The sequence below is a fragment of the Protopterus annectens genome, chromosome 13.part0, assembly GCF_019279795.1.
Source record: "Protopterus annectens isolate FY-2018-M chromosome 13.part0, PAN1.0, whole genome shotgun sequence".
Classification (NCBI taxonomy): domain Eukaryota; kingdom Metazoa; phylum Chordata; order Ceratodontiformes; family Protopteridae; genus Protopterus; species Protopterus annectens.
In genome coordinates, this window is record NC_056747.1 from 716,352,001 (window position 1) to 716,379,144 (window position 27,144).

The 27,144-nt window shown below is 42.9% G+C and overlaps 1 protein-coding gene across 1 annotated transcript in view; it reads left to right on the top strand.

The window, feature by feature from the left end:
• SUPT6H (SPT6 homolog, histone chaperone and transcription elongation factor) overlaps positions 1 to 27,144 on the top strand; it is a 2,620,423-nt gene that overhangs the window by 1,289,449 nt on the left and 1,303,830 nt on the right. Inside the window, exons 17-18 of the mRNA XM_044054882.1 lie at positions 26,083 to 26,222; positions 26,662 to 26,779. Of these exons, the coding sequence (XP_043910817.1) occupies positions 26,083 to 26,222; positions 26,662 to 26,779 (258 nt within the window). The remainder of the gene's footprint in view (positions 1 to 26,082; positions 26,223 to 26,661; positions 26,780 to 27,144) is intronic.

Consider the following 27,144-nt stretch of genomic DNA (forward strand, 5'->3'; position numbering starts at 1 on the left):
AGCGCCCTCTCAAGCGATAGTATTCCTGGGTGCAAGCTTAAATACAACTGCCCAGATGGCTTATCTCACGCCAGACAAGCAAAGGCAACTGACTCATTACTTTCAAATGATGGCAACAAAGACCCATCTCCCTGCAAGAAAAATTCTGCAGGCCCTGAGCTTCATGGCTTCCTGCAGTCTACTAATTCCTTATGCAAGACTGCATATGAGGAAACTACAATGGTATCTAAAAAGTGTTTGGACTCAGCATTGCCACAGCCTGGAGACAATAGTAACTATAATTCTCTGTCTACAACAGAAGTTTCGATGGTGGTTCAGGGCCTGTCACCACAACAAGGGACAGCCCTTCACCTTACCCACAGCCAGGCAGACAATAACAATGGATGCATCGGATTATGCCTGGGGGGCACACATGGCAGGAAATGTATTCAGGGCACGTGGCCCAAGGAACAAATGCATCTTCACATCAATCAAAAAGAGATGCTAGCTGTACAGAATGCCCTGACATCTTTCAAGGATCTACTACATCCAGGAAAACTATTACTAAAGACGGACAGCACCACAGTTATGTGGTACATAAACAAGCAAGGGGGCACACATTCCTACCCCCTCTGCAGGCAAGCCATGACTTTGTGGAGCACAGCACTGACCTATCAAGTACATCTGCAGACACAATTCCTGCCAGGAAAGAAAAATACACTGGCAGACGAACTAAGCAGAAATCTCATGGATACGCACGAATGGAACCTAAATCCACAGGTCTTCAGCATGATAACAAGGAAATTGTGACGCCCGGGCATAGATCTTTTTGCCTCCCCTCACAACTGCCAACTACAGAAATTCTGCACAAGAACATATCACTCACAAGCATGGAAAGTGGATGCTCTTTCATTTAGCTGGAAAACTCTGACAGTTTATGCCTTCCCTCCACTGCCTCTTCTTCCCAAGGTACTCCAAAAAGTCAGACAAGACAAGCCAAAAATGATTTTGATTGCCCCAGACTGGCCACGCCAGCACTGTTACCCAATCCTAAAGAGCTTGTCTCGAGGCCCAGCCTGGCCTTTACCTCAAATTCCTCATCTTCTGACTCAACAAAACAATCCGATTCTACACAGTCAACTCGGAACCTTAAATCTGGCTGCATGGCAGATAATATAGCCACTCAGACCACAGCTATGTCTAAAGCTCTTATGGATGTCATTTTAGAAGGCAGGAGGCCCAGCACTAGGAAATCTTATGCAGGAAAATAGATGTAATTTTGTGCTTGGAACCAGGCACAAGGACTCAAACCACTTGTTTCAAATATACCTCAGATTTTACAATACCTAACTGAGATGCTGGACAAAGGCCTATCCTTTTCATCTATTGACATCCATGCCTCTGCCATTTCAGCTCATTACAGTACGGAACCTCCTATTTTTTCACATCCACCGCTAAGGCAGTACCTCAGAGGGGCAAGAAACATAAGACCTCCAAGGAGAGCACCAATACCTACTTGGGACCTCAATTTTGTATTAGAAAAGCTCACACTGCCTCCTTTTGAGCCAGCCAACACAGCTGATATAAAATTCATATCATGGAAAAGTGTTCTGCTCCTAGCAATAAGTTCAGCAAGAAGAGTCTCAGAGTTACAGGCATTAATGGCAGTGGAACCTTTCATCAGGACAGGGTCTCTCTAAGGACAAACCCAACATTTATGCCAAAGGTGGTTTCCAGTGTGGCTCTTAACCAAACCATTCATTTGCCAACTTTCTATCCAAATCCCCAGAATAAAGGGGAGAGACTTCTACACACTTTGGATATACACAGACAGCTACGATTCTACTAGGACAAAACAAAAGCTTTCAGAAAAACTGAGCAACTGTTTGTAGCTTATGCTGCAGGATCACAAGGAAAGCCCATCTCAAAGCAGACAATTTCAAAATGGATAGGACACTGCATTTGCTTCTGCTATGCATAACATGGCAAATCAGTGCCTAAGGGCATAAGGCCACATTCTACCAGAGCAGCAGCCACTTCAGCAGCCTTTCTCAGAGGAGTACCAACCAAAGACATTTTAGAAGCTGCAACCTGGAGTTCAGGGTACACTTTCACTAAGCACTACCACTTACTTCTCTACTCTAAATCCAGAGCAGGCTTTGCCACTGCAGTTCTGCAGGGCCTGGTAGCCTCTCCTCATCTTATTTAGGCCCAGCCACCCAACCTCAGCTTTGGGATTCAACCCAAGTGTAATGACTGCAACAGTGAAACACGATGAACATAGTACAGTTGTAGAGTGTATTCACTGTTGCAGTCCAGTTTACCCACCCACCATCCCCCTTTCTCATTGCTGGGTCCTTTTTTGTACTTCTCAACTCTCTACAACCTATGTGATGTATTTGCTTATAGATGAAGGAATTGTTATTTTGGTACATGCATGTTTTTTGACATAATCTTTTCCAGCTTTTCCTATTTGGGGGCACCTGACATCTGGGGCAAGAAAAACTGAAGAAAATGGTGTCGGTTGCATCTTTTATACCCCTGGTGCACTGACGTCAGGGAAGAGGCGACAGCAACCGATGCCGAACCTAGACTTTGGAACTCGGGCCGACTGTGGGTAGCCTGCCAGCAGGATAACCCAAGTGTAATGACTGCAACAGTGAATACACTCGAACATCTACATTCATGGTAGGTACACAACTGTACTTTTTTGTGATAGCTAGTGTTTAGTTGTAGTATCCCTTCTTTACCTTCTAGAACTCGTTTAACTTAGAGAGATGTCCCCCACCCTCCCACCCCTATCCTCTTCTTGTCAGGTTAGCCATTTAGGTTAGAGGCTTTCCTTCTACCTTTCTTTCATAGGCTAGCCGTTTAAGTTAGAGGCTTTCCTATTTAAAAAAAAAAAAACAAACAAAAAAACCTTTATCTATAGTCTTGTGGTATAGTGTGTTTTTTGTGTAGACTGTATTTTGCTTTGATAGCTCCTGTTGTATTTTGTTGTTTCTTTCTTTCAGGATGTCGAAGGAATCCAAAGTGTCTGGATTCAAGAAGTGTGACTCATACTGTCAGAAAATGTCTCTGACAGATGGGCACACTTCTTGCGTCTATTGTTTAGGCACTGTGCACCTGCAGAACACTTATTCTATCTGCGTTGCCTTTAGTCCAAGAGTCCTGCAGGAGCATAAGAATAAGCTTATTCTTAGGGGTCTTTTAAAACCCCAGGATTCATCGGCCAAGTGCTCTCAGCCTGTGAAATCCCCTAAATCTACCAAGCCGTCGGCTCCAAGTTTGGAGCCTTCCTCGGTTCAGACTCTACCTTCTACTTCGGTTCCGATTGGTACTGATAGGACTATCTCCCCTTCGGCTCCATCAGAAACTTCGGAGCCTTCGTGGAGCCACAAGAGGCTGAGGTCCCCTTAACTGGAATCGATACATTTGGCTTCTCGGTCTCCTTTGCTTCCGAGCGAGCACAGTCACCGATCCTCTCACTCCTCTCGATTGTCCGATCACGATGTGGAGAAAGTGGTCAGTAGGTTGCTAAAGTCGCAGGCACTTGCCAAGATGTTGTCCAGCCCTCTTCAACAGGTGTCTGCTTTGTCCACTTCTATCGATGTTCCTCCTCCGACTCCAATGAGTTTGGAGCCGGAGTTCATTGGGGTTCGAGTAGTGGAACCGTCGGCTCCGATAACTCTGTCTCCTTTGATTCCGACGTCTGCTCCGATTCCCTTGGTAGTACCTTCCATCGAGGGATCTGGTTGCCGGGGCTCCCTCATCGGCTCCGAGGGGGCGAGTGGCATCGGACCCTTGCCTGACCCGTTCTCCCTCTCGGAGCTTCAGCGCAGGTGAGCTCTGCTCCTACATCGGCCTCGGAGCCGTCTCCCTTGAAGCGGAGAAGGATTCTGATTTCTTCAGAACCGGAGCTTTCTCTGCATCGTGGCAGAGACGCCTTCAATGTCATGAGGAGTGTGCTGGCCACTGAGTCAGCTCCACTATTGGCCCCACCGGCTCTGTCCCCTGTAGTGCCTGTGCCAACCTCTGCTCCTCCTCCAGACCCCAAGCGTAGGGTACCAAGGCACCCCATTGGGTGTTTCCTCCTCTTCCGAGGACTCCCCTGATCATTCAGAGGACCCCCCTCATAAGAAGAAGTGTAAGAGGAAGCACATTGACTCCCCTGAGTCTGTCACTTCTGATACAGACTTAGATGATTTGGAAGGGTCCCCAAGATCCCCCTCTGAAGATGTTTCCTTCTCAGACATCCTAGAAATACTTAAGCAGGGGGGGAACTGGAATCCCATAGCCCCTACCGAGGATGAGTCTGTATTTCTGGATGTGTTCAGTTCCCGACCTTCCACCTCCTGGGTTTCTCTGCCTTTCGATCCACTTATGGCAGTGGTGGCTCGAAAGGCTTGGTCAGCTCCGGATACAGTGGAACCAACTACGAAGAGACCTGGCAAATTCATCACAACACCCCAAGATAAGTAGTTCCTTTCCAGAGGTGTTCCTGTTGATGCCATGGTGGTAGCAGCAGCCACCAAAAAAGAGTTAGCGGAGACCTCTTCGTCTGTCCATCCTCCTAACAAGGAGTCTAGGTCCATGGACAGATACGGGAAGCGAATGTTCGCTTCAGCAACCTTTTCTATGAGGTCACTGGACTACTTATGTCATTTTACCTGGCTTCAGAGGGATCTTCTTAAAGAGCTCAGAGACACCCTTCAAGATCCATTAGCTGAGGGTGCTCAAGCTAAAGTAGCTTCCCAGCTGGCGACACTTAATTCCATAGTTAACTCCTCCATGAGGCTCATTTCCTTTCCAGCCAGTGGTGCGAGTAGAGCCGCTGGTATGGGTGTGGCCCTTAGGAGGCATGCATGGATGCGGCTGTGTAATTTTGCTGAACCCTTTCGAGCGTCATTCACCAACACACTTTTTGGACCACAGGTGAAAGACACTTTGACTAGGTGTGAGCAAGAAGGCAAGACTCTCTCTGCCGTGGGAGTCTGTTTTTCCACTCCTTCTAGACCATACCCCAAAAGTCAGAAGAGTGGCAAATTGTGGTTACAAAATCCCAGGGAGCCTTGCCTGACACACGTAGCAATTTTTCCTCCAGGGGCAGAGGGGGAAACAATAACAACAGACACTACCCTCGTGGTAGAGGGGGTCCGCAGAACCAGGGCAACAGAGAATCCTCTGATAAGCCTTTTCAGCATACCTGAAGGGTTGCCTGGCTGCTCACCTCTGGAGGCAGTCGGGGGAAGACTTTCACTGTACCCAAAAGCCTGGCAAAATTTAACGCAAGACAGATGGGTACGGTCCATTATATCCAGAGGTTACAAAATTCTCTTCTGTCAACCCCCCTTAACATCAAGGAAATCCATTCCAGATGTTCCACCCAATCTGAAGGACCAAGCAGTAATAGAAGTCTCAAAACTGCTAGAAAAAAAGTCAACCAGGAAGTCCCGGCAGACCAGCACAGATCGGGATCTTACTCAAGGTTCTTTTTGGTACCAAAAAAGACAGGGGACTGGAGACCAATTCTGGATCTCAGCAGACTAAACAGGTCTGTGCAAAGAAGAAAGTTTCGGATGTTCACGCTACAGTCCATTCTACCCTTTCTGGGTCAGGACAATTGTATGTGCTCGATAGATCTTCAGGACGCATACTACCATATCAAGATGGACAGGCGCTCCAGGAGATTTTCTTCGTTTCCGGCTGGGAGCCAGTCATTACCAGTTCAGAGCTCTGCCCTTTGGTCTCACCACAGCCCCCAGGGTGTTGACCAAATGTATGGCAGTGGTCACGGCTCACCTGAGACGTTGAGGATTCCAGGTGTTTCCATATCTAGATGATTGGCTCCTCACTGCTACTACCAGGCATCAACTTCTACAAGCCAGAAGACTACACACTCAGAATCTGCATCCAGCTAGGCATTACAACAAACTTCGAAAAATCTGCCTTGTTGCCCTGTCAATCTATGACCTACATAGGAGCAGACTTAGACACAAGGAACATGTCCGCAAGGCGCCAGATAGGGTGTCTATAATTCGTCAGCAAGTACAAAGTCTAATGCAGAGCAAAAGAATCCAAGTCAGATTCGTCCTTCAAACTCTGGGTTCCATGACGGCAGCCATTCTTCTAATCCCTCTGGCCCGCTTTCACATGAGGATCCTTCAATGGCTTCTGTTCACACAGTGGTCTTTCCAACAGCTGCCCATGTCTCACATGATCATGATTACAGAAACATGCAAAAGGCACCTTTCCTGGTGGATGGTGGTCTCACTAGTGACTCAGGGCAGACCATTCATTCAGCCTCCTCCGGTAGCCACAGTGAACACAGACGCCTCCCTGATAGGGTGTGGGGGGGGCATTGTCAGGGCAGGACAGTCCAAGGCACTTGGCAGCCTCACGAGTACCATCTGCACGTAAACATCCTAGAAATGAGAGCCGTGCTCCTAGCGTTGCAAGCCCTTCAGGACTCGCTTCCTTCTGGGACCATTGCAATTCAAACAGACAACATGTCACTGGTGTGGTACATCAACAAGCAGGGCAGAACCAGGTCCCTACCCCCTGTGTCGAGAAGCACTCAGACTGTGGCTGTGGGCAATTTCCTCCCAACGTTTTCTGATTACGATGCACATCCCTGGGAGGTCCAACGTCATAGCGGACAGGTTCAGCAGAGCTAGCCTCATGCCTCACGAGTGGTCCCTGAATCAGGAAGTTGCGGATCTTGTCTTCCGCAAATGGGGAAAGCCTTGCTGTGATCTTTTTGCCACCCCCTTCATCAGCAAATGCAGCAACTACTTCTCCCTTCATCCACTTCCATGTCACTCACCCAGAGACGCTCTAGTCCACGATTGGCCTCAGGGACTTCTTTATGCCTTTCCACCGTTTCCCCTGATTCCAAAACTCATACAGAAAGCAATATCGTTGGGTTGCAAAATTATCCTCATTGCCCCCTACTGGCCTTGACAGATATGGTTCCCGTTCCTGCACCGTTACCTTCTCGATCAACCCTGGACTCTGGATCTGATTCCAGACCTATTGATTCATCAGTCAGGCGGGTTGCATCAGTCCCTTCAAACCCTCCAGCTCACAGTTTGGTTACTCCACTTCCAACCTTAGCCAGGCTTCCTAGCATTTCCCCGGCTGTACGTGAAATTATTGTCTCCTCTCACAAGTCCACAACCAGAAAAACCTATGCTAGTAAATGGAAACGTTTTTCTTGTTGGGCAGAGGCTAGGAACGTAGATCCCTTTTCAGCCCCAATCCACAAAGTTTTAGAATTCCTAGCACAACTTTTTCATTCTGGGTCCGCTTCTGCTACAATCAGGGTTCAATTAGCGGCCATTTCTAACTTTCATGTTGGTCTGTCAAATTCAAACATTATGGCTCATAAGCTCTGTAAAGCTTTTTTGAGAGGGACCACTCTCCTTAGGCCTCCAGTGAGAGATCCCCCTCCTCCTTGGGACCTTAATCTGGTACTAACTTCCTTAACTCTGTCCCCTTTTGAATCAGCAGCGTCCTGCCCTATTAAGTTTCTATCTTGGAAGACACTCTTTCTGGTAGCTATTACTTCAGCCAGACGCGTCTCTGAACTTCAGGCACTGTGTGTTCGTCCTCCATATTTGGTTTTTCATAAGGACAGGGTTGCTCTGAGGACTATTCCTTCATTTCTTCCAAAAGTCTGCTCAGAAAATAATTGAAATCAATCTATAGACCTTCCTTTGTTTTTCCCTAACCACACCAATAAGGCAGAGTACAAATTACACCAATTGGAAGTTCATAGACATTTGCGTTTTTACCTGCACAGGACTAAGGAAATAAGGAAGTCAGACTAACTATTCCTTTCCTATGCTCTAGGCAAACAAGGTCTCCCAGTTTCCAAGGTGACCTTATCCAGGTGGTTGTCTCACACTATTACTTTCATTTATCAGTTAAGGAACAAAGAGTTACCTATCAAACCGAAATGTCATTCTACTAGGGCCTTGGCCACCTCTGTAACCTTCCAATCTAGGTTGCCCATGGATTCTATCTGTGCAGCTGCTGCGTGGGCAAATCCTCATACTTTTATTTCTCACTACAAGCTAGATATGATCTCCAGGAGCAGAGCTGACTTTGGTTCCACTGTTCTGAAGAGTCTGATGTTAATCGTGTTTCACTATTGCAGTCATTACTCTTGGGTTATCCTGCTGGCAGGCTACCCTCAGTCGACCAGAATTCCAAAGTCTAGGTCCGGCGTCGGTTGCTGTCACCTCTTCCCTGACGTCAGTGTGCCAGGAGTATAAAAGATGCAGCCGACGCCATTTTCTTCAGTCTTTCTTGCCATACGGTGCCCAAAGCAAAAGCAGTTCGCAAGTGCCGGTCAGCCGTCTCCTGAGATTTTCAAATCTGAATTTTAGAACCGAAGTCTTCATTAAAGTTAAGTACCCCATTGGAGAAACTTTTTTCTTGCTTCAGACCGATGTCAGAAAAAGTTAACAGTTGTATTTCTTGTGGGAAGCAAATACCTCATAAGGATTTTCACTCTTACTGTATTCCTTGCCTAGGCCCTAATCACAATGTTGCTAGCTGTCTGTTTTGTGCTAGATTTAACCAACGCACTATTAAGCGTCTGTTCTATTTTGCATTTCATTACTTTGGCTGAAGATTTAATTATATAATGCCGTCGGAACAGCCGATGACCAGAGTTTACAAAGCACGCGAGGACAAGGAAAAGGATAGGCATCCGAGGTTCATAACTGACGACGAGGCCTCCGCTAGGCCAGTTGCCGGTTCTCAGTGAGGCGCTTTCACAGCCCCTGGTGCCCGCTACCTCAGAGCCACAGGCTGCTTATGACTCCCACGTGGAGCCGACTGGGCCTCTGGATACTCAAGGTATTGGACTCTCGGAAATCATTCCCTCAGATGGGTCCGGAGCCGTTGAGCAGGCATCGGCTTCTGAGGGTGTCTTCAGACATACACAACTATATATTAAGCCATCTTCAGCTTCAAAGACTAAAGCAGCTCTAAAGACAAAGAAACAAGTACAGCATTCTCCTACTCGGACTTCCATCCCTAAAAAACAGATGCTCAAAATGGCCGAAGACCTAATTACTTTGATCAGGGGTTCCCATCCCCATCCTGATAAGAGGCCTAGGCAAGAGACAGAATATGATTCTTCTGATCAGGTTTCTATTTCCTCTGATTCCTCTTCTGAACAGGATTATTCTATGAGGATTCTGATGCTGAAGAATCCATTCCTTCAGCCTCTCCTCCTGAGGATTATTCTTTTGGGGAAACCCTGCATAACATGAGGGGGCATTTCCACTGGGAGAGCCAAGATTATTCTTAATCTAAGAAAAGGCTCAGAGACTTGCTGCTACTTCCTTAGCACAGACCCCTTGCTATTCCACCTGTTCTAGATATTGTAGATGATGTATTTTCAAAGTCCGGCCTGTCCCCTGACTCTTTACCCCCTGCACCTGCTAAGCCAGACAAGATACTACAGGGTCCAGGATTCTCATAAATTCCTATATAAAAACCCAGCTGCTGACCCAGAAACTATATCTCAGGGTCCCAAAGGGGTTAAAGCTTCCACTGCAAAAAACCCTGTCCTCTCTGATAGGGATTCTAGGGCTCTAGACAGATGGGGGAAAAAAGTTTACACTTCTGCTACCTTGGCTGTAAGGGCTTTAAATTGTCAGTTTCATAAGCTTAAATATCAGCAATATTTAATGTCACCGCTTAAATAGAAATTGTTGGCAAACACTGAATGTTCAGAGAACAAGGAAATGCAGGATTTATTGCATGCAGCTGAACAAGTGGGAAAGCATACTTTGCAATGTGATTATGATTCACTGGAGGCCTCTTGCAGGGCCGCTGTTACAGGTTCTGTTATTAGAAGGCATGCTTGGTTAAAGGAACAAAATCTGCCTGATCATGTTAAAGCAAAATTATTAGATGCTCCATTACAGCATGATACTTTGTTTCATACTAAAGCACAAGAGGTGTTGGAAAAAAAATGCAGGATAAAGCAAAATCCATACAGACAGTCACGGATTTCTTACAGGTACAGCCACCCAGGTTTAGCAGGAACTGGCCTTCCAAAAATTGGTCCTTTCCAGTGTCAGACAGACCACAAAGAGGCAGATACAGGCGTCCCAGAGGCAGATCTCAGCCCCAAGGCTCATACAGGCCTAAACAATGGGGTGCTCCTACCTCCAAAAGTGGAGAAGACAAATCACAACCTTACAGGAAACAGTCCCAATGACTTTCCTCTGCCAGATCCAAGCACTTTTCTTTTGGCAGCCCCCTTAGGGGGAAAACTAGCACTTTTTTCATCAAATTGGCACAATATTACCCAAGACAAATGGGTCCTGAACATAGAGTCCCAAGGCTACAGGTTCCATTTTCACACCCTTCCAAGGTCAAAAGGTATGCCAGACCTGCCACACAATCAATGGGCAGAGGCACAAAAACAAATTACAGCCCTCATGGACATGAGGGCCATTCAACAAGTACCACAACAAGAGCAGGGGCAAGGATTTTACTCCGGACTTTTCCTAGCGCCCAGAAAGGACAAAACCTGGAAAACAATACTGGACCTGTCTATACTAAATACGTTTCTGGAAGTTCCAAAATTCAAGATGTTGACTCTACAGCAGCTACTGCCCATGCTGGGCAAGTAGGCTTGGCTCGTAACTTTGGACCTAAAGGAGGCATACCTGCATGTCCCAATCCGGCAATCTTGCAGAAGATACCTCAGATTCATAGCTAGCTCAATGTACTACCAATTCTCTGCACTGCCCTTTGGCTTATCTACTGCGCCCAGGGTCTTCACAAAATGCCTGGCACCAGTAATTGCATTTTGCAGACAGAGGAATTCAAATATATTCCTACTTGGACGACTGCCTTATTCAAGCAGAGAACAAAGACATTCTTCTAAAGCATCTGGCATTTGTAAAAAGATTACTAATTGGCCTAGGGTACACAGTAAACGAAAATAAATCAGAACTAGTGCCCTCTCAAGAGATAATTTTCCTGGTGCAAGCTTAAATACAACTGCCTAGATGGCTTATCTCACGCCAGACAAACAAAAGCAACGGACTTCTTACTTCAAGAAATTGGCAACAAAAACCCACTTATCTGCAAGGAAAATCCTGCAGGCCTTGGGTTTCATGGCATCCTGCATTCTACTAATTCCATATGCCAGACTGCATATGAGGAAATTACAATGGTATCTAAAAAGTGTTTGGACTCAGCATTACCACAGCCTGGAGACAGTAATTGCACTCATTCCCTGCCTGCAACAGGAGTTTTGATGGTGGGCAGGGGCATGTCACCACAACAAGGGTCTGCCATTCAGTTTACCCACAGCCAGACTGACACTGACAACGGATCCATCAGATTATGCCTGGGGGGCCCATATGGCAGGAAAATGTATTCAGGGCACATGGCCTGCAAACCAGATGCATCTTCACATCAATCAAAAAGAGATGCTAGCTGTTCAAAATGCCCTGACAGCTTTCAAGGACCTGCTTCATCCAGGACAGCTACTGATAAAGACAGACAATACTACGGTCATGTGGTACATAAACAAGCAGGGAGGTACACATTCCTACCCTTTCTGCAGACAAGCAATGACCTTATGGGACACAGCATTGACTTACTAAGTTCACCTGCAAGCACAATTCCTGCCAGGAAAAACAAATACACTGGCAGACTAACTAAGCAGAAACCGCATGAATCCCCACGAATGGAAACTGGATCCACAAGTCTTCAGCATGATAACAAGGAAATGGGGATGCCCAGACATAGATCTATTTGCCTCCCCTCACAACTGCCAATTGCAGAGATTTTGCACAAGGATTTATCACTAGCAAGCATGGAAAGTGGACGCCCTATCCTTCAGCTGGAAAAATCTAACAGTATATGCCTTTCCTCCACTGCCTCTCCTTCCCAGGGTACTCCTAAAGGTCAGACAAGAGAAGCCAAAACTGATACTGATTGCACCAGACTGTCCACGCCAGCCCTGGTACCCAGTCCTAAAGAGCTTGTCTCAAGGTCTAGCATGGATATTGCCTCAAACTTCTCACTTGCTGACCCAACAAAACAATTGGACTCTGCACAGCCAACTCAGGACCTTAAATCTGGCAGCATGGCAGATAATGTAGCCATTCAGAACACTCCTCTTTTAAAAGCTGTTATGGATGTTATCTTGGAGGCCAGGAGGCCCAGTACCAGAAAATCTTATGCAGATAAATGGAAGAGATTCTGTTCTTGGAACAAGGCATTGACATGTGTGTACCAAATATCCCTCAGATTTTACAATACCTAACTGAGATGCTGAACAAAGGCCTTTCCTTCTCTTCAATTAAGATTCACGCGTCTGCCATTTCAGCCCATTACAATACGGAACCACCTATCATTTCTCATCCTTTAATAAGGCAGTACCTCAGAGGGACCAAAAACATTAGGCCTCCAATGAGAGCACCAATTCTGGCCTGGGACCTGAATTATGTTTTGGAAAAACTCACACTGCCTCCTTTCAAGCCAGCCTCAACAGCGGATATAAAATTCTTATCCTGGAAAACAGCTCTGCTCCTAGCAATAACCTCTGCAAGACAAGTCTCGGAGTTACAAGCACTCATGGCTGTGGAACCTTTTATCATTTTTCATCCAGACAGGGTTTCTCTGAGGACAAACCCAACTTTTATGCCTAAGGTGGTGTCCAGTGTGGCCCTCAACCAAACCATTCACTTGCCTACCTTTTATCCAAATCCACAGAACAAGGGTGAGACAATTCTGCATTCTTTGGACATACACGGGCAGTTACGCTTCTACTTGGACAGAACTATAGCTTTCAGAAAGACTGAGCAACTTTTAGTGTCATATGCTGCAGGATCACAAGGAAAGGCTATCTCAAAACAGACTATTTCTAAATGGATAGGCCATTGCATCCGTTTCTGCTATTTTCAGCATGACAAATCAGTGCCTAAGGGCATTAGGCCTCATTCTACTAGAGCAGCAGCCACTTCAGCAGCCTTCCTCAGAGGAGTACCAACCAAAGATATCTTAGAGGTTGCAACTTGGAGTTCAGTGCACACTTTCACAAAGCACTACAACTTACCTCTTTACTCTAAATCCAGAGCAGGCTTTGCCACTGCAGTTCTGCAGGGCCTCATAGCCTCTCCTAATCCTATTTAGCCCAGCCACCCATCTTCAGCTTTGGGATTCAACCCAAGAGTAATGATTGCAATAGTGAAACACGATAAACATAGTACAGTTGTGTACCTACCATAAATGTAGATGTTCGAGTGTATTCACTGTTGCAGTCCAGGTTACCCACCCACCATCCCCATTTTCTTTGTTGGGACTTATCTGTACTTCTCTATCCTATACAACCTATGTGGTGTATTTGCTTGTAGATGAGGAAATGTTATTTTTGTGCATTCATATTTATTGGTATATTTTTTTAGCCTACCAATTTGGGGGCACCTGACATCTGGGGCAAGAAAAACTGAAGAAAATGGTGTCGGCTGCATCTTTTATACCCTTGGCACACTGACGTCAGGGAAGAGGCGACAGTAACCGACGCCGGACCTAGACTTTGGAATTCTGGCCGACTGAGGGTAGCCTGCCAGCAGGATAACCCAAGAGTAATGACAACAACAGTGAATACACTCTAACATCTACATTTATGGTAGGTACACAACTGTACTTTCCAATGAGCCACCCAGGATTGTAAGTGCTAGGGATGCTGTCCCAACCAGCAAGAACGAAGGCGAGATAGACAACTTAACATAAAGAAGTTATGTACCTACCTTAACGTTCCATGTTATTTGTCTTCATCTCGCCTTCTTTCTTGCGTCCCACCCTCCATCCCCCCTGTCTTATTGGACCGAGAGGAGTTCTGGTTTCACTGGCTGAGTGTTCTCTGCTTTGTTTCCTCTACTGACTTAGAGAGTATGACAGGTATACTCAACCTATTTGTATAGACAGGTTTATTCTCTGGCTATGTCTGGGGTTAAGTATTTCGAACAAGATCTGGGTAGCTATCGCTAGGCATCATGGGATAGGGGGTAGCCTCGAGCCAGTAAACAGCTCTCGAGCTATAGAAGATGGCCGAGTCGGAGCCGAGGATTGGCTCTGATCCCAACCAGCAAGAAAGAAGGCGAGATGAAGACAACTAACATGGAACGTTATGGTAGATGCATAACTTTTTTTTCACAAACAGTGGAACACAAAACACACACCTGCATTTGCGAAGGCTCTCAATAAAAATCTACCCAAGCAACAGGGACCTCCAAAGCAGAAACGCAAGCAACCTCCATCCCCCAACACAACCCAAATGACACATAGCCTACAAGCTCAGTGTGCCACTCAACCACAGCCCATAAGGCTTAACGTACCCAACACTCTAGTTATAGGTGACTCTATAGTCAGGCACAATGATTTTCCACTCACCAGGCTAAACAAGGAGAAAGTTACTGTCAGCTGCCTGTCAGGTGCTAGGATCCGCCACATAACGCACGCACTCAGGTCACTCCACAAGTACAAATATGACTATGTCATTGTCCATGTTGGTGTGAATGACCTGAGATGTACCGCCCTGGACTACATGAAAAGAGACATAGAGGGAGCTGTCCGATCTTGTAGCCCAGGCAGGTATGACCCTTGTCCTGAGTAGCATCCTGCCATCACCCAGAATGGTACCACAGTACAAGGACAAAATGATCAACTTCAACAATTGACTAAGCTTCTGATGTCATTCTAAGGGGATCCAGTATCTGTCTGCCTGGGATGATATCGACAAACCACGATGCTTTGCCAGAAATGGCCTACACCTGTCACCCTTGGGATTCCGGATGCTGACTAAGGCTCTTGCCACCCCTATAGTGCCTTTTTTAGGCAAGGTTCAAATGACAAATTAACCACCGTAACTGGTACAAGCAAGTAAAATCTGAGCGTAATGCTTCTTAATGCTAGAAGTCTAAACCTCAAAACCCACTCACTCTAGGCACTTCTTAAAATGGAGAACATCGACACTTGTGGAGTGACAGAGACCTGGTTCAAGGCTCCAGAGAGCACCCCTGCATTACCACGCTATAATTCATACCACACCTTTTGGCCCCCCCTAACCTGGACCAAAACACTAAAGGCGGAGGCGTGTCCATATTCATTAAGGATATCCACACCTCCCGGCTAGTTGCTCAGCATAATGCATCCGAGATTATCCAAGTGCAACTAACTCTGGACAAGACCTCAATCTAAATTGCAGCTTGCTGCAGATCCCCCACCATGCCCCAGGATTCCCACTCCTCATTTCTTGATACACTGGAAAATATTAGGGTGCAACCTAACACCCTAATAATGGGCGAGTTCAACTACCCCACCATTAACTGGGAAAACTACTCGCGTACCAACTCTTATGCTCAATGTTTTCTGGAATTCATAAATTCCAGTGCCTTGAATCAACTTATCCACACCCCCACCAGGGGCAGCAATATCCTAGACCTGGTCATTTCCAACATGGGCAACCAGTGTTCCACACCAGAGGTCAGTTCCTCTGTTAGATCCAACCACAAGCTTATCATCCTAGATATCCACATCCCACCCCCACCCTCCATTAGAGAAATCACCATAAAACATTTCTCCAAAGCCAACTTCATGCTTCTTAAGACAGAGGTGGCAAACTTTGCAACACCCATGCTGACGGACAATAGAGGTACTACTGCTGAATCCTATACAAATGCACTTTATAAACACTTACATGAGTGCATGGATTGTGCAATCCATAACAGAACCAAGATGCTGTCCTCCAAAAAAAGTAAGCCAATCTGGTGGTCCCCTGCCATAAACAAACTCTACATCGGAAGAAAGAAACTGTTGCAAAAAAGAGTAAAATCCCATGATTGGAGGAACTCCATGGTCAGCCTCATAAGAAGCTGAAATCCCTCATAAAATCCTCCAAAGCCAGTTACAAAAACAAAATTGCCACTGATTCTAAAGACAACCGCAAATCATTCTGTAGCTATGTCAAGAATCTCACTGGCAACACTCAGATCTGCTCTGAGTTGCAGCACAATGGCACTAAATATACAGAACCAACTGATATTGCCAACATCCTGGCAGATAGGTTCAGTGCTAACTTTACCCCTCTCTCACACAATAAAGGGCCCATCTCTATACCAGAAGAATGCAAAGTTCCTGTAATCACGGCTGCACAGGTAAAAGACGCACTCTCCAAAGCCAAGAACACAGCATCCATGGGACCTGACAACATCCCAGGCTGCATTCTACACGAACTACAGAACAAACTGGCACCCCCCCCCCAAGTGCCACGTTTAATCATAGCCTCACCTCAGGCTTTGTGCCCACTGAATGGCACAGCGCAACAGTTATTCCAATCCACAAAGTGGGATCCACCATGGACCTTGGGAACTACCGCCCCAACAGCCAGATGAGCCTGGTCTGCAAGGCTATGGAATGTATCTTCATGGAACTTATAAACAATGGCATTGGTAATCTCTGCACTCTGGATCCTACCCAGTTCAGGTTTGTAAAAGGCAGATCATGTTTCCTAAACCTGATAGACTTCTTTGAAGCGGTCACCAAAGCTGTAGATGAGGGTAAAGTGGTTCACACAGCCTATCTAGATCTTGCCAAGGCTTTCAACACCATCCCCCACTCTGGAATTATAGATAAACTCACTAAACTAGGTATAAATCCGTGTGTCACAAGATGGGTTGCCAACTGGCTCACTGACAGAATCCACACTGTGAAAGTAGCAGACTCTAAGTCTGACTTCAGACCAGTGACAAGTGGAGTACCACAGGGTTCAGTCCTGGGTCCTCTCCTGTTTGATATCTACTTCTCTGAAGTACAGGTTAACACAGAAGGTCTTTGGCTAACAAAGTTTGCAGGTGACTGCAAACTAGGAGCCATAATCAAAACTTCCAACGATGTGGACATCCTACAAAAGGGCCTCACTGAGGCAGATGCCTGGTGTCAAAGCCATGGCCTCAAGTTCAATGCCAAAAAGTGTATTGTCATCCCTTTTCGTAAAAACTCTGTACCCATGAACTACCACATAGGTGATCGTCTACTTAACACTGCAAGTGTGATGAGACCTTGGGACACAGGTGGACAGTAGTCTCTCCTTTGATAATCACATTGCCACAGTAATCAGGAAATTTTTCTATGTGGCACACATCATCACAAAAGGTTTCTTATCCAGGAAAAAAAGAGGTCATTGTTCCCCTCTACTCATCACTCATTAGACCCATTATAGAGTACAACGCTCCTTTTGTTATGTACCTCACAAGACATTTACAACAACTGGAAAGGCTACAGAAATACCTCACAAAGAGGATTACCAGCCTCAAACAGATGCCCTACACAGACCGTCTCAAAAAACTCCAGCTTTACTCTGTCGCATATCGCCTACTCAGAGGTGATCTCTGCCTAACGTACAAAGCTATATCAAACCCAGAGCTGTTGGACATGCTCCACTTAAAGAAATCCCAATCCCTCCGAGCAAAACGCTCTAGGGACCTAAACCTTGTCACCACAATAAACAGAACATGCTAGAGGGATAGATTCCTGTCCCAGAGACTTCCCATACTCTGGAACAAACTACCTATCTAGATCAAAGAAAGCTCCTCATTAGTACTTATCAAGAAAAATCTTGATGATTGGATGGGAGCTAGGAAATTTACCCTGGGGATCACTTCTGTGGCTCTGTTTGACAGGGGCACAGAAAAAAAAAATTCTTGGGTGGCAAAAGCCAGGGTACTGTTTGGCTATGCTTATATAGGCCCTAGGGCCAATAGTCTAGTACCTACCTATGGAAGCAATCAGGGTTTTCCCAGCTGGGAGGGCTTTAAAGATGAGACAAACCCAATTAGACGTGAAGTAAAGTTTTCTTAGTTTTTTTTAAATGCAGTGGGGAACTAATGTAAACAGCTACTTTTGTTTTTTTTTCTTCTCCCTTCTTTTTTTTATTGTTCGTTTTCAAGAAATGTAGGCACTACAGTATTAAAAACAAGGGGGGGGAGGAAAGGTCTAGTTAAGAGAGTACAAGAAAAGAAAATTCAATGTGCTTTTTTCCATGCTTGCATATGGAAGTAACTAGGTTAAGACCCTTGGCGTTATCCAGTAACAAGCTTATTACAAAGCATGTAAATGAAAAAGAATATTGAATATTGTAAGACTTTTTTCTGGTAAGCAAGGTACCCTTAGCAGTTTTTTGTCTGGTTTGCATGTCACGGGAAGACAGTTTAATTTGATAAAGAGAAATGCCTTGGAGAAAGTGTTTACTGAAAGCATTAAAGTGTTTTCTCAGCTGGGAGCGCTATAAAGATAGACAAAATCAAATAGCACTCACTGATGACATAGGCTGTACTGTGTGTTAGCATGACTAACCTTTCTTTTTGGTTAACTGTAGCCTGTCTGTGTGGCTATCAACTTAAAACTTTTTATTAGAATGCAAAAACTTGAATATTTGAAGCTGTATGTAGTTTTGTGTGTTAATAGGTTTTAGGGTGGTTAGTTTGTTCTGTTTGAGAGCTTTCAATAAAATATAAAATTATGTAAGATGTGGCATAGGCTGAACTGGATATGACTAGAAACAACTGTATAAAAGAACAACTCCCGAACAGTATATTTATGTAACATAAAAGTTGGAACTAGACATTTAACAAAAAAGCAGTTATACTTAAAAGGTGGTAATAACTATAAAAGAAAGTTATGTTTTCTGTAATGTCTTTCAATCTGAATGTTCTTACAGATAAATATAAAAAAGGTAGAGTAGTGAACTATATTAAAAAATGTAGAGTGCAAATAGCTATGCTACAGGAGAGACACACCTGGAAAGAACTGAACATGTGAATTTGATAAATGTTTTCAGGATAGTTATTCAACAGAATATCTGGGGCAAAAGAAAAGAGGAGTACTTATATTAATTGCAGAAGTAGCTCCAGTAGTGATAGAAGAAGAAAAAAAAAGATAATGCAAGATGTATAGTACTAAGGGGCTAATGGCATGGAAGAAGGATTACACTGGTATGCATTCACATTCCACCTAAAACTGCTAAAATGGAGGTTAAGAATATTTTAGGAGAAATATCTTTCAGCAAGGTGTATTATTTATAGATGGAGACTGGAATTTGGTTTGCAACATTGAAGATGTCTGGGGGGCCCAGAAGGGAAAATGTAATAAGGAAAGTTGATTTTTGAAGAATTTTATGAAAATGTTTGGCATGGAAGATGTGACTTTAGTACTAGGAGTTCAGAGTGAATTTACGTATTCTGCAAGATACAAAAAGTGGGGTAAGCTAGATTTAATTTATATCTCACAGGAATATGTGCATTTAATTGAAGGTCTTGAAACACACCCAATAACTATTTCAGATGATGCACCAATAATATTTAAAAGAAAAATGCAAGGTAATAAAATAAAAACGAGACAGTGGTGCTTTCCCACCTATCAGCCGAAAAGAGAGGAATTTAAGGAATGGGTTTTGGAATTAATTCAGGAGCTACTAGAGAAGATAGAAGTCTCTTCTGAAAGTATAGCTAAGGAGTGGGATAATATTAAAGTGGAGTTTAAAACTAGAATGGAAATAAAAGAAAGGGAGATATGGCTAATAAGTAACAAGAATTATTTAGAGATACTGACAAATGTTAAAGTATTGCAAGATGGAAGAATCTTTCAGAACAAAAGGAGCAACTGCAGAATGCTAAACAGAAAATAAAGGATTACCTCGATAATATGCATGAGTTTAGAAAGATTGCTGGTAAGCAACATTTTTTTGACAGTACAGTAGAGAGTTGATTATCCAAATGTCGATTATCAGAAATGTCAGTTATCAGAAGCAGCCTTCCAAAGTTTTTGAGTAGGAAAAATTGTAAAGTCTGAATATGTAAATATTATACATATTTGCTTGAGCTTGTTTTTGAGCTTGTAGCCAAATCATGTGTGAAAAATATTCTTTGCCCATTGGAATTGCTGAATGGTTGAAACGTGTATTCCTGTGTGCAGAAAAAAACAAGATTTTAGATGTTTTTTATCCGGTTCAATTATATGTTTGATTATCTGAACAATTTGATTATCCGAACTACCCTAGGTCTCAGTTCGGATAATCAACTGTCTACTGCAATTGTTAGCACAATGACTCTGGCAACAAAAGGTGGAAAGGACTGTCAGTAAGCTTAGGGAGCCTATAACAAGGAAGATAAGAGATCCTGTATAAGTATTAGAAATATTTAAAACATTTTATGAAAGTTTGTATAAAGCAGAGATACGAAAATCAAGAAAAGGTACACATGAAAAGTGTTTATAGAAGAATCAAATATGCCAAGGCTAGAGATAGATGAGGCTCAATTATTAACAGGACAGGAAGAGATGCAGTAAAAATGGCTATGTATAACCAATTCTAACTGAAATTCCCCAGGAATAGATGGTATTCCTATGGAAGATTGGAAGCTAGGACAGAAAAAAACTGATAAAGATCAGCAAGGTTTTGTTTATCAATATTTTTAAGAGGAGAAGCACCAGCATCCTGGAAGAAAGCAGCGGTAACAGTAATACCTAATGAGGGTAAAGATCCATTGGATCCAACTTCATACAGACCCATTTCAATACTAAACCATGATTATAAAATGTTTGTCTATAATGGCTAAAAGAATGGCAAAAGTTTACCAGAATTGATAGATAAGGATCAGTGTGGTTTTGTGGAGAGGAGGCAAACATTTCACAATATTAACAGAACACTGATCCAGAGGGAAGCAGAATGTAAGAAAATACCACTGTTATTGGTGGGTCTTGATGGAAAGAAAGCGTTTGATATAGAAGACTGGGACTTCATGAGCAGGACAATGGAAACTTTTGCTTTCCATGATACAATTTTGCTGTTTATTAGGAGTATATACGAGGGGTCAGAGGTGAAAATTGAAGTGGGAGGGGTCCTCTCTGATAACTTCTGTTTGAGTAGAGAACCAGGCAGGGTTGTCCTCTTTCCCCTTTGTTGTTTGCATTATGTTTAGAACCATTGGAAAAGAAAATAAGGGACTTAGTAATTCAAGGATATAATTGGTATGGTAGTCAGAAAAAGCTGGCTTTATTTGCAAGTGGTATTATTTTATATATGACAAAGCCAGAAAAACAGACATTACAGTTTGTGGAACATTTTAAGACAGTTTCATATCTTTTTGGGATAAAAAATTTAATGAAGCTAAAACAAAGGCAATAGCAAGAAATTATGTACCCACGCTGAAATTGGTCCAACAATATCCATATTTATGGGGACATGGTAAAATGAAGTATATAGGAAGATGGATTAAAAATGACTCTGTTGTAGCAGCTAAGGATATATGGGAAGAGACTAAACAGAAGATGATAAAAAAAAAATTAAGAAACTGGAAACTTTGTTATATGGATACTAAGATGCATGCAGTTAAAATGTTTAGTCCCTTTAGTCTTGTACACGTCACACGCGATTTTATCAGCCAGAGGAGAAGCTGTGGACAGCAATTAAACAAGAGTTGAAGGATTTTATCTTGGAAGGGAAGACGGCAAGGATCAAGTGGGATAAGCTGATTCTTCAGTAGTACAAGGCAGACTAGGATTACCCAGTTTGAGGAGGTATTTTAGAGCAACATAGTTAAGGCTCTTATAGATGTGAGAAGCAGAAAACTCTAATTCAAATTGGAAAGGAATGATGGTTATACAGGGGGGAAGCTCAAGAAATAGAGATTGGAATTTTGGACACAAACACTTGACCCTGCTCAGTTTGTATTTGTCAAAGGGAGATCATACCTGTTAAACCTGGTGGACTTCTTTGAGACAGTCAGCAAGACCCTGGATGAGGAACTATATCTGTGCATACAGCCTACCTAGACTTAGCTAAGGCTTTTGACACTATTCCCCCACTCGGGCATCATTGAAAATCTCACCCAGCTAGGTATCAGCCCTTATGTCATTAGATGGGTCGCTGACTGGCACACTGATAGAACCCATATAGTCAAAATAAGGGGAATCCACCTCCAACAGCAGACTTGTAATCTATGGTGTTCCACAAGGATCAGTCCTGGGACGTCTACTGTTTGGAATCTATTTCTCAGAAGTACAAGCAAAAACCAAAGGTCTGCGCTGACTACAAACTGAGAGCAGTCATAGAATCTCCAAACTATGTCAACATCCTACAAGAAGGTCTTACACAAACAAATGATTTGTGCCAAAGCCATGGCTTCAAATTCAATGTAAAAAATATATCATCACCCCTTTCGGTAAGAGCGATGTTCCTGCTAACTACCACATCAATAGCAATGGCCTAAGTATGCACTCTGTGGTGAGAGACCTGGGCACACAGGTTGACAGCAACCTTACCTTTGATCACCATGTCTCCACAGTGGTAAGAAGGGCATTCTGTATTGCTCATCTCATATGTAAGGGCATTGCCTCCAGAAAAAAAAAGCTATAAACGTCCCTGTACTCTTCCCTGATCAGGCCAGTAATTGAGTACAATGCCCCCTGTACCTTTCTAAGGACCTGTAGGATTTGGAGAGACCTCAAGGGTTCCTCACAAGGAAAATTCGAAGTCTTAAGCATCTGCCGTATGTGAATCATCTGAAATCACTGTCACTTTATTCTGTTTCGTGCAGACTACTCGGAGACAAACTCTGGTTTGCATGTAAAGCAATCTTTGACTCTGCTTTATTGGAAATGCTGCATATCCGTAAGTCAAATGGTACATGGGTTAGTCGCTCTAAAAACCTTAACCTGGTATGTGATATTAGTAGAACCCACTGGAGGGATAGATTTGTCTCCCAGAGGTTAACACACCATTGGAACAGACTCCCACTTCATATCAAACAGAGCACCTCATTGGCCCTGTTCAGATGCAATATGGACGATTGGCTGGGTAACCATTAATTCACCCCGGGGTTCCACCTGTGTTCCTCTTGGACAGGGTCAGTAGGTGCTGATCTTGGAAATAAAGTAGAACTTGGCTGGGCTTGTAAGGCCCTAGGGCCATTAGCCTAGTAATTTCCTGTGGATGCAGGACCTTAAGGAAATTAACCACAACCATACAGAATATTATTTATGTAAAGTAACAAACATATTTGAAGAACTAAGTCAACAAGGGAATGCAGAAAGGAGATTTAACAATAGGGGTGACTGTAAGTATGAATTTAGAAAGCAGGCAAGAGGTGCTGGAGTTTACTGGAGAAAATTAGCAAGGGAACAAAGGTTTTAGAAGCAAATAAATACACAGGGAAAAGTAATAGAATGGAATGGAATAAGGCCAAGCAAAACTCTGGATTACAGGTTACAAGACTACCTTCCCTACCAGGGATTGGTAAGTTTATTGGCAAAGAGAAAGAAATAGGGAGTGTTGAAAGACCAATTTTGAGTTTTTGAGTGCAGAGCAGAAGCTGCTGAAAAAAAAGATAATTCCTGGGGCTTATAAAATATATCACTGCAGTCACTCAGTCAGAAAAGAATGAGATTAGAGAATGGAAAGGCACTGCAGTCAGACAATGAGAAGGCATCTTTATAGCTCTCAAGTATGCAACAAAGCTCAAAAGGTCTAGGATTTCAGTTTGGAAGTGTTTCCATAGGTACGTGTATAACCCAAGCAGATTTCAGAGAAACTTTCCTCTTGTAGAAAGCAAATGTTGGAGGTGCGATGGGAAAGCGAGAGATAATTGAGAACATGTCATTTGAGAATGTATCAAGCTGGCAGGTTTTAAAAGTTCTGTACAGAGTACTGTGCTGGAAATGCTGGGATCACAAATTGTCTCGACTAAGGAAATGATTCTTTTAAGCTGGGGCATGGGATCTGAACTTGCCTGTACATAGTTGGGCCTTACTAAGTTTAAAGCTATTGCCTGCCAAAAAGCAGTTACTAGAAAACAAAAATCAAAATATAAGCCAACTGTAATCAAATTACTTAGTATTGTAAAAGAGACAAAAGAATTATGGTGGGTTTGTAAGTAAAGGAGCAAAATAGGTATTAGTAAACTGAACTTACGGCAGCAATACATGCAAAATAATATTTAGGAGTGAGATTTAATTGGGCAGGAACTGAGCAATGTGTGGAATGCTGGAGTGAATGTTAAAAATAATACGTATACTGAAGGACAAATGGTACTAGAGTTTTCTCTTAACGTATGTACACTTCTGTTGCTGTCTAAAATGTAATTTTTTAAAGATGTTTAAAAACGAGATCAAAGATTTCTAATCCCTTCCCAACGTGAAAGACCTGTTAATACTGGGGTTTACAGAAACAGTAAACTTAAAGAAAACAAAGATTTAATCAGTAATCTTCCCTTGAATAGAGGGAACTTGAAGACCTGTTTTACATTTTTCAGAACTAAATATATTCCTCAGAATCCCAAAATTCAAAATGCTAGCCCCACAGGCTTTGCTCCCTGTCCTATTTCCCAAAGTTGTGATGGTAACTCTAGACCTCAGGGATGCCTACCTTCACACAAGAATCCACAGGCTTTTTGTTCATTCAAAACAGGAAGAGTTTATAGTGTCAGTTTACTTCATTGCCCTTACGTTTTGCTAATACACTTGTATTTACAAAGTGCTTTGCTCCATTTATTACTTTTTTTTACAGAAACAAGGGCATCCTCATATACCTATGTCTAGGATATTTGGATGACACACTCATTTAGGTAACTTCCCAGGAAGAGGTCAGTAAAGCCCTATCTTTTAAGGTGAGTTGTTTTCAGATGCAGGGTTTTCCCCCTCTGCATTCACAAGTCGAGCATCTCTGCATTTCATGGGCTAGTTGTCTTTGACTCCTTGCTAGGCATAGATTATCAGAAGGTTTTTCTGCCACCTGAGAAGTATGTTCAGCCAAAAGTGGTGGATTTTTAGCCTAAACTTTGGTGTAACAGTCAATTTCATAAAGGATAGTGAGGGGTTGACACAGGCTTTGCAGAAACTTTTAAAAATAAACCAAAATTTGCTACCTTAAAATGTATTTTAAATGAAATGTCTTGATTTCTAGAGACAGCATTTCTGTGGAAAGATGTTTAGGAACCTTTTAATAACCAATTCGGAAAACTGAATTTCAATCACTTTTTCTGAAATTGTACATTGAGGAGCTGCAGAAAGGGTCCTGAATTATAAAGTTGAATGTGCGACTGTACATTAAAAAGATTGCAGATCTTATGGGATGGGCTACATTAATTACAACATGCTAGGGCAGGGGTCTGCAACCTGCGACTCTGAAGCCGCATGTAGCTCTTCCACCCCTCTGCAGTGGCTCCCCGTGTCTTTGAAAAATAATGGCCACTCTGCAGAGCAACACACAGAGCGATTGAGTGATGGATTTTAAATATTGCTCTTATAAACTTAGAAACTTGCTAGAATAACATACTTTATTTTGCCATGCATTCCACACACACACACAGAGTGATTGAGCAATTCCTTGGCAGCATCAACATCTCCTGAAGGTTTCCATACCTCTCCACCATACCTCTGAAACTCTTAGCCACAATAAATCTGGACGCAGCCACAAATAAAGGGGGAACAAAGGAAGAAAAATACGGACAGATTTTAAATATTGCTCTTATAAACTTATAAACTTGCTTGAATAACACTGTTTCTGTTAACATGCATTTCCACACACACACACACACACACACACACACACACACACACACTTAAAGTTAAAAGTGCTAACGAATATATAAATTCTGAACAATAAGGTATTTATTTTAACCAAACCTGTGGGTCATCTGGGTGTACAGAGACGTTTTGAGACTTTTTGAGTGTACACTGAGATTAGTGATCAATATATGTTATAGAAATTCAAAAGAAGTATTAGTTTTCTGATCACCAGGTATTGTTTTTACACAGTGATTTCTCAATGCATTAATAGAGCATATAAAATATGAAATGCAGAAATATTAAAGGATTCTAATGGGCAAGACTACTTATCCCTCAGGTCTAAATACATGCAACTGAATAAAGTTTAGCTTGTGGTTCATTGAATTCATCTTTGCTGCCTCTGTTAACATGTGGAAGACGCACTGCTACTAAACACTTAGTCGGAAAGTTTAGATCAAACTTTCAATGTATATACTAATTTGGCATTCTTTCTCGCAGAGCTGCAGTCGCAGGCTGTATAACTGGCTGAAGGTTGCCCCATACAGGCCAGATCAGCAGGTGGAGGAGGATGATGACTTCATGGAGGAAAACCAGGGAAAGGGGATCCGGGTACTTGGAATGGCATACTCTGCATCCAGGTATAAATTAACATGAAAATCTTGGTGTGTTGATGTTAGACAATAATTCTTTATATACGCAAATATTCTTAATACCCAGTTTCTTTAGTGTATCCATCCAGGTGTATATGGTTGCATTAATTATAGGTAATGGTTATTGCTTGCAGGTAAGTAGTTCGGATGTGATGGGTAACATAACAGAAGAAGAGTTTGTGGGCAAACAACTTATGGGCAGATGTGTATCATATGAGCTTAAGTGGCATAGTGTTAGTAATACGTTTGACTTTTCTAAAATCTGATACAGTAAAAGATGTCTTTAAGTGACTGTGTAAGATAACTTTTAGCTGTGTTCATTTTATTTATTTATTTATTTGACTTAACAGTGACATGCCTTATTTGTTTTCTCTCTGCAGTTTGCCTTTTGTGCTGCTGTGTAATATAAACTTATGTTACCTTGCAGGGATACTCCTGTTTTCTGTTCTTTTGTCAATGGTGAAGGGGAAGTTGTGGATTTCCTTAGGCTGCCTTATTTCACAAAAAGGAGAAATGCCTGGAGAGAAGAAGACCGAGAGAGAAAGGCAAGAACTGATATGTTAACAGTAGAGACACATCTTTATTTTGGGGAACTTACAATTTGTTGGCTAATTACAATCTTATAGAGCCTGTGCATTATTTAGATATGTTTGTAAAAACATTTTCCCATTTTCTTGAGCTTGCCTCTTCATTATGCTGTGTATTTGAATTGTGAAGGAGCAAGATGTCTTCTTAAGACCATAAATATGAGTGACAAGTCACTATATTTTTCTTATTTCATTAAAGTCATACAAGTAAGATTATTTAAAAATACAAAAGCTACTGTTTTATAATAAAAATAAAAATCCCGCCATCAGGATGCATTAATGTGCTAACAAAGTAAAGAAAAATAAGCTGAAAATGAACCTGG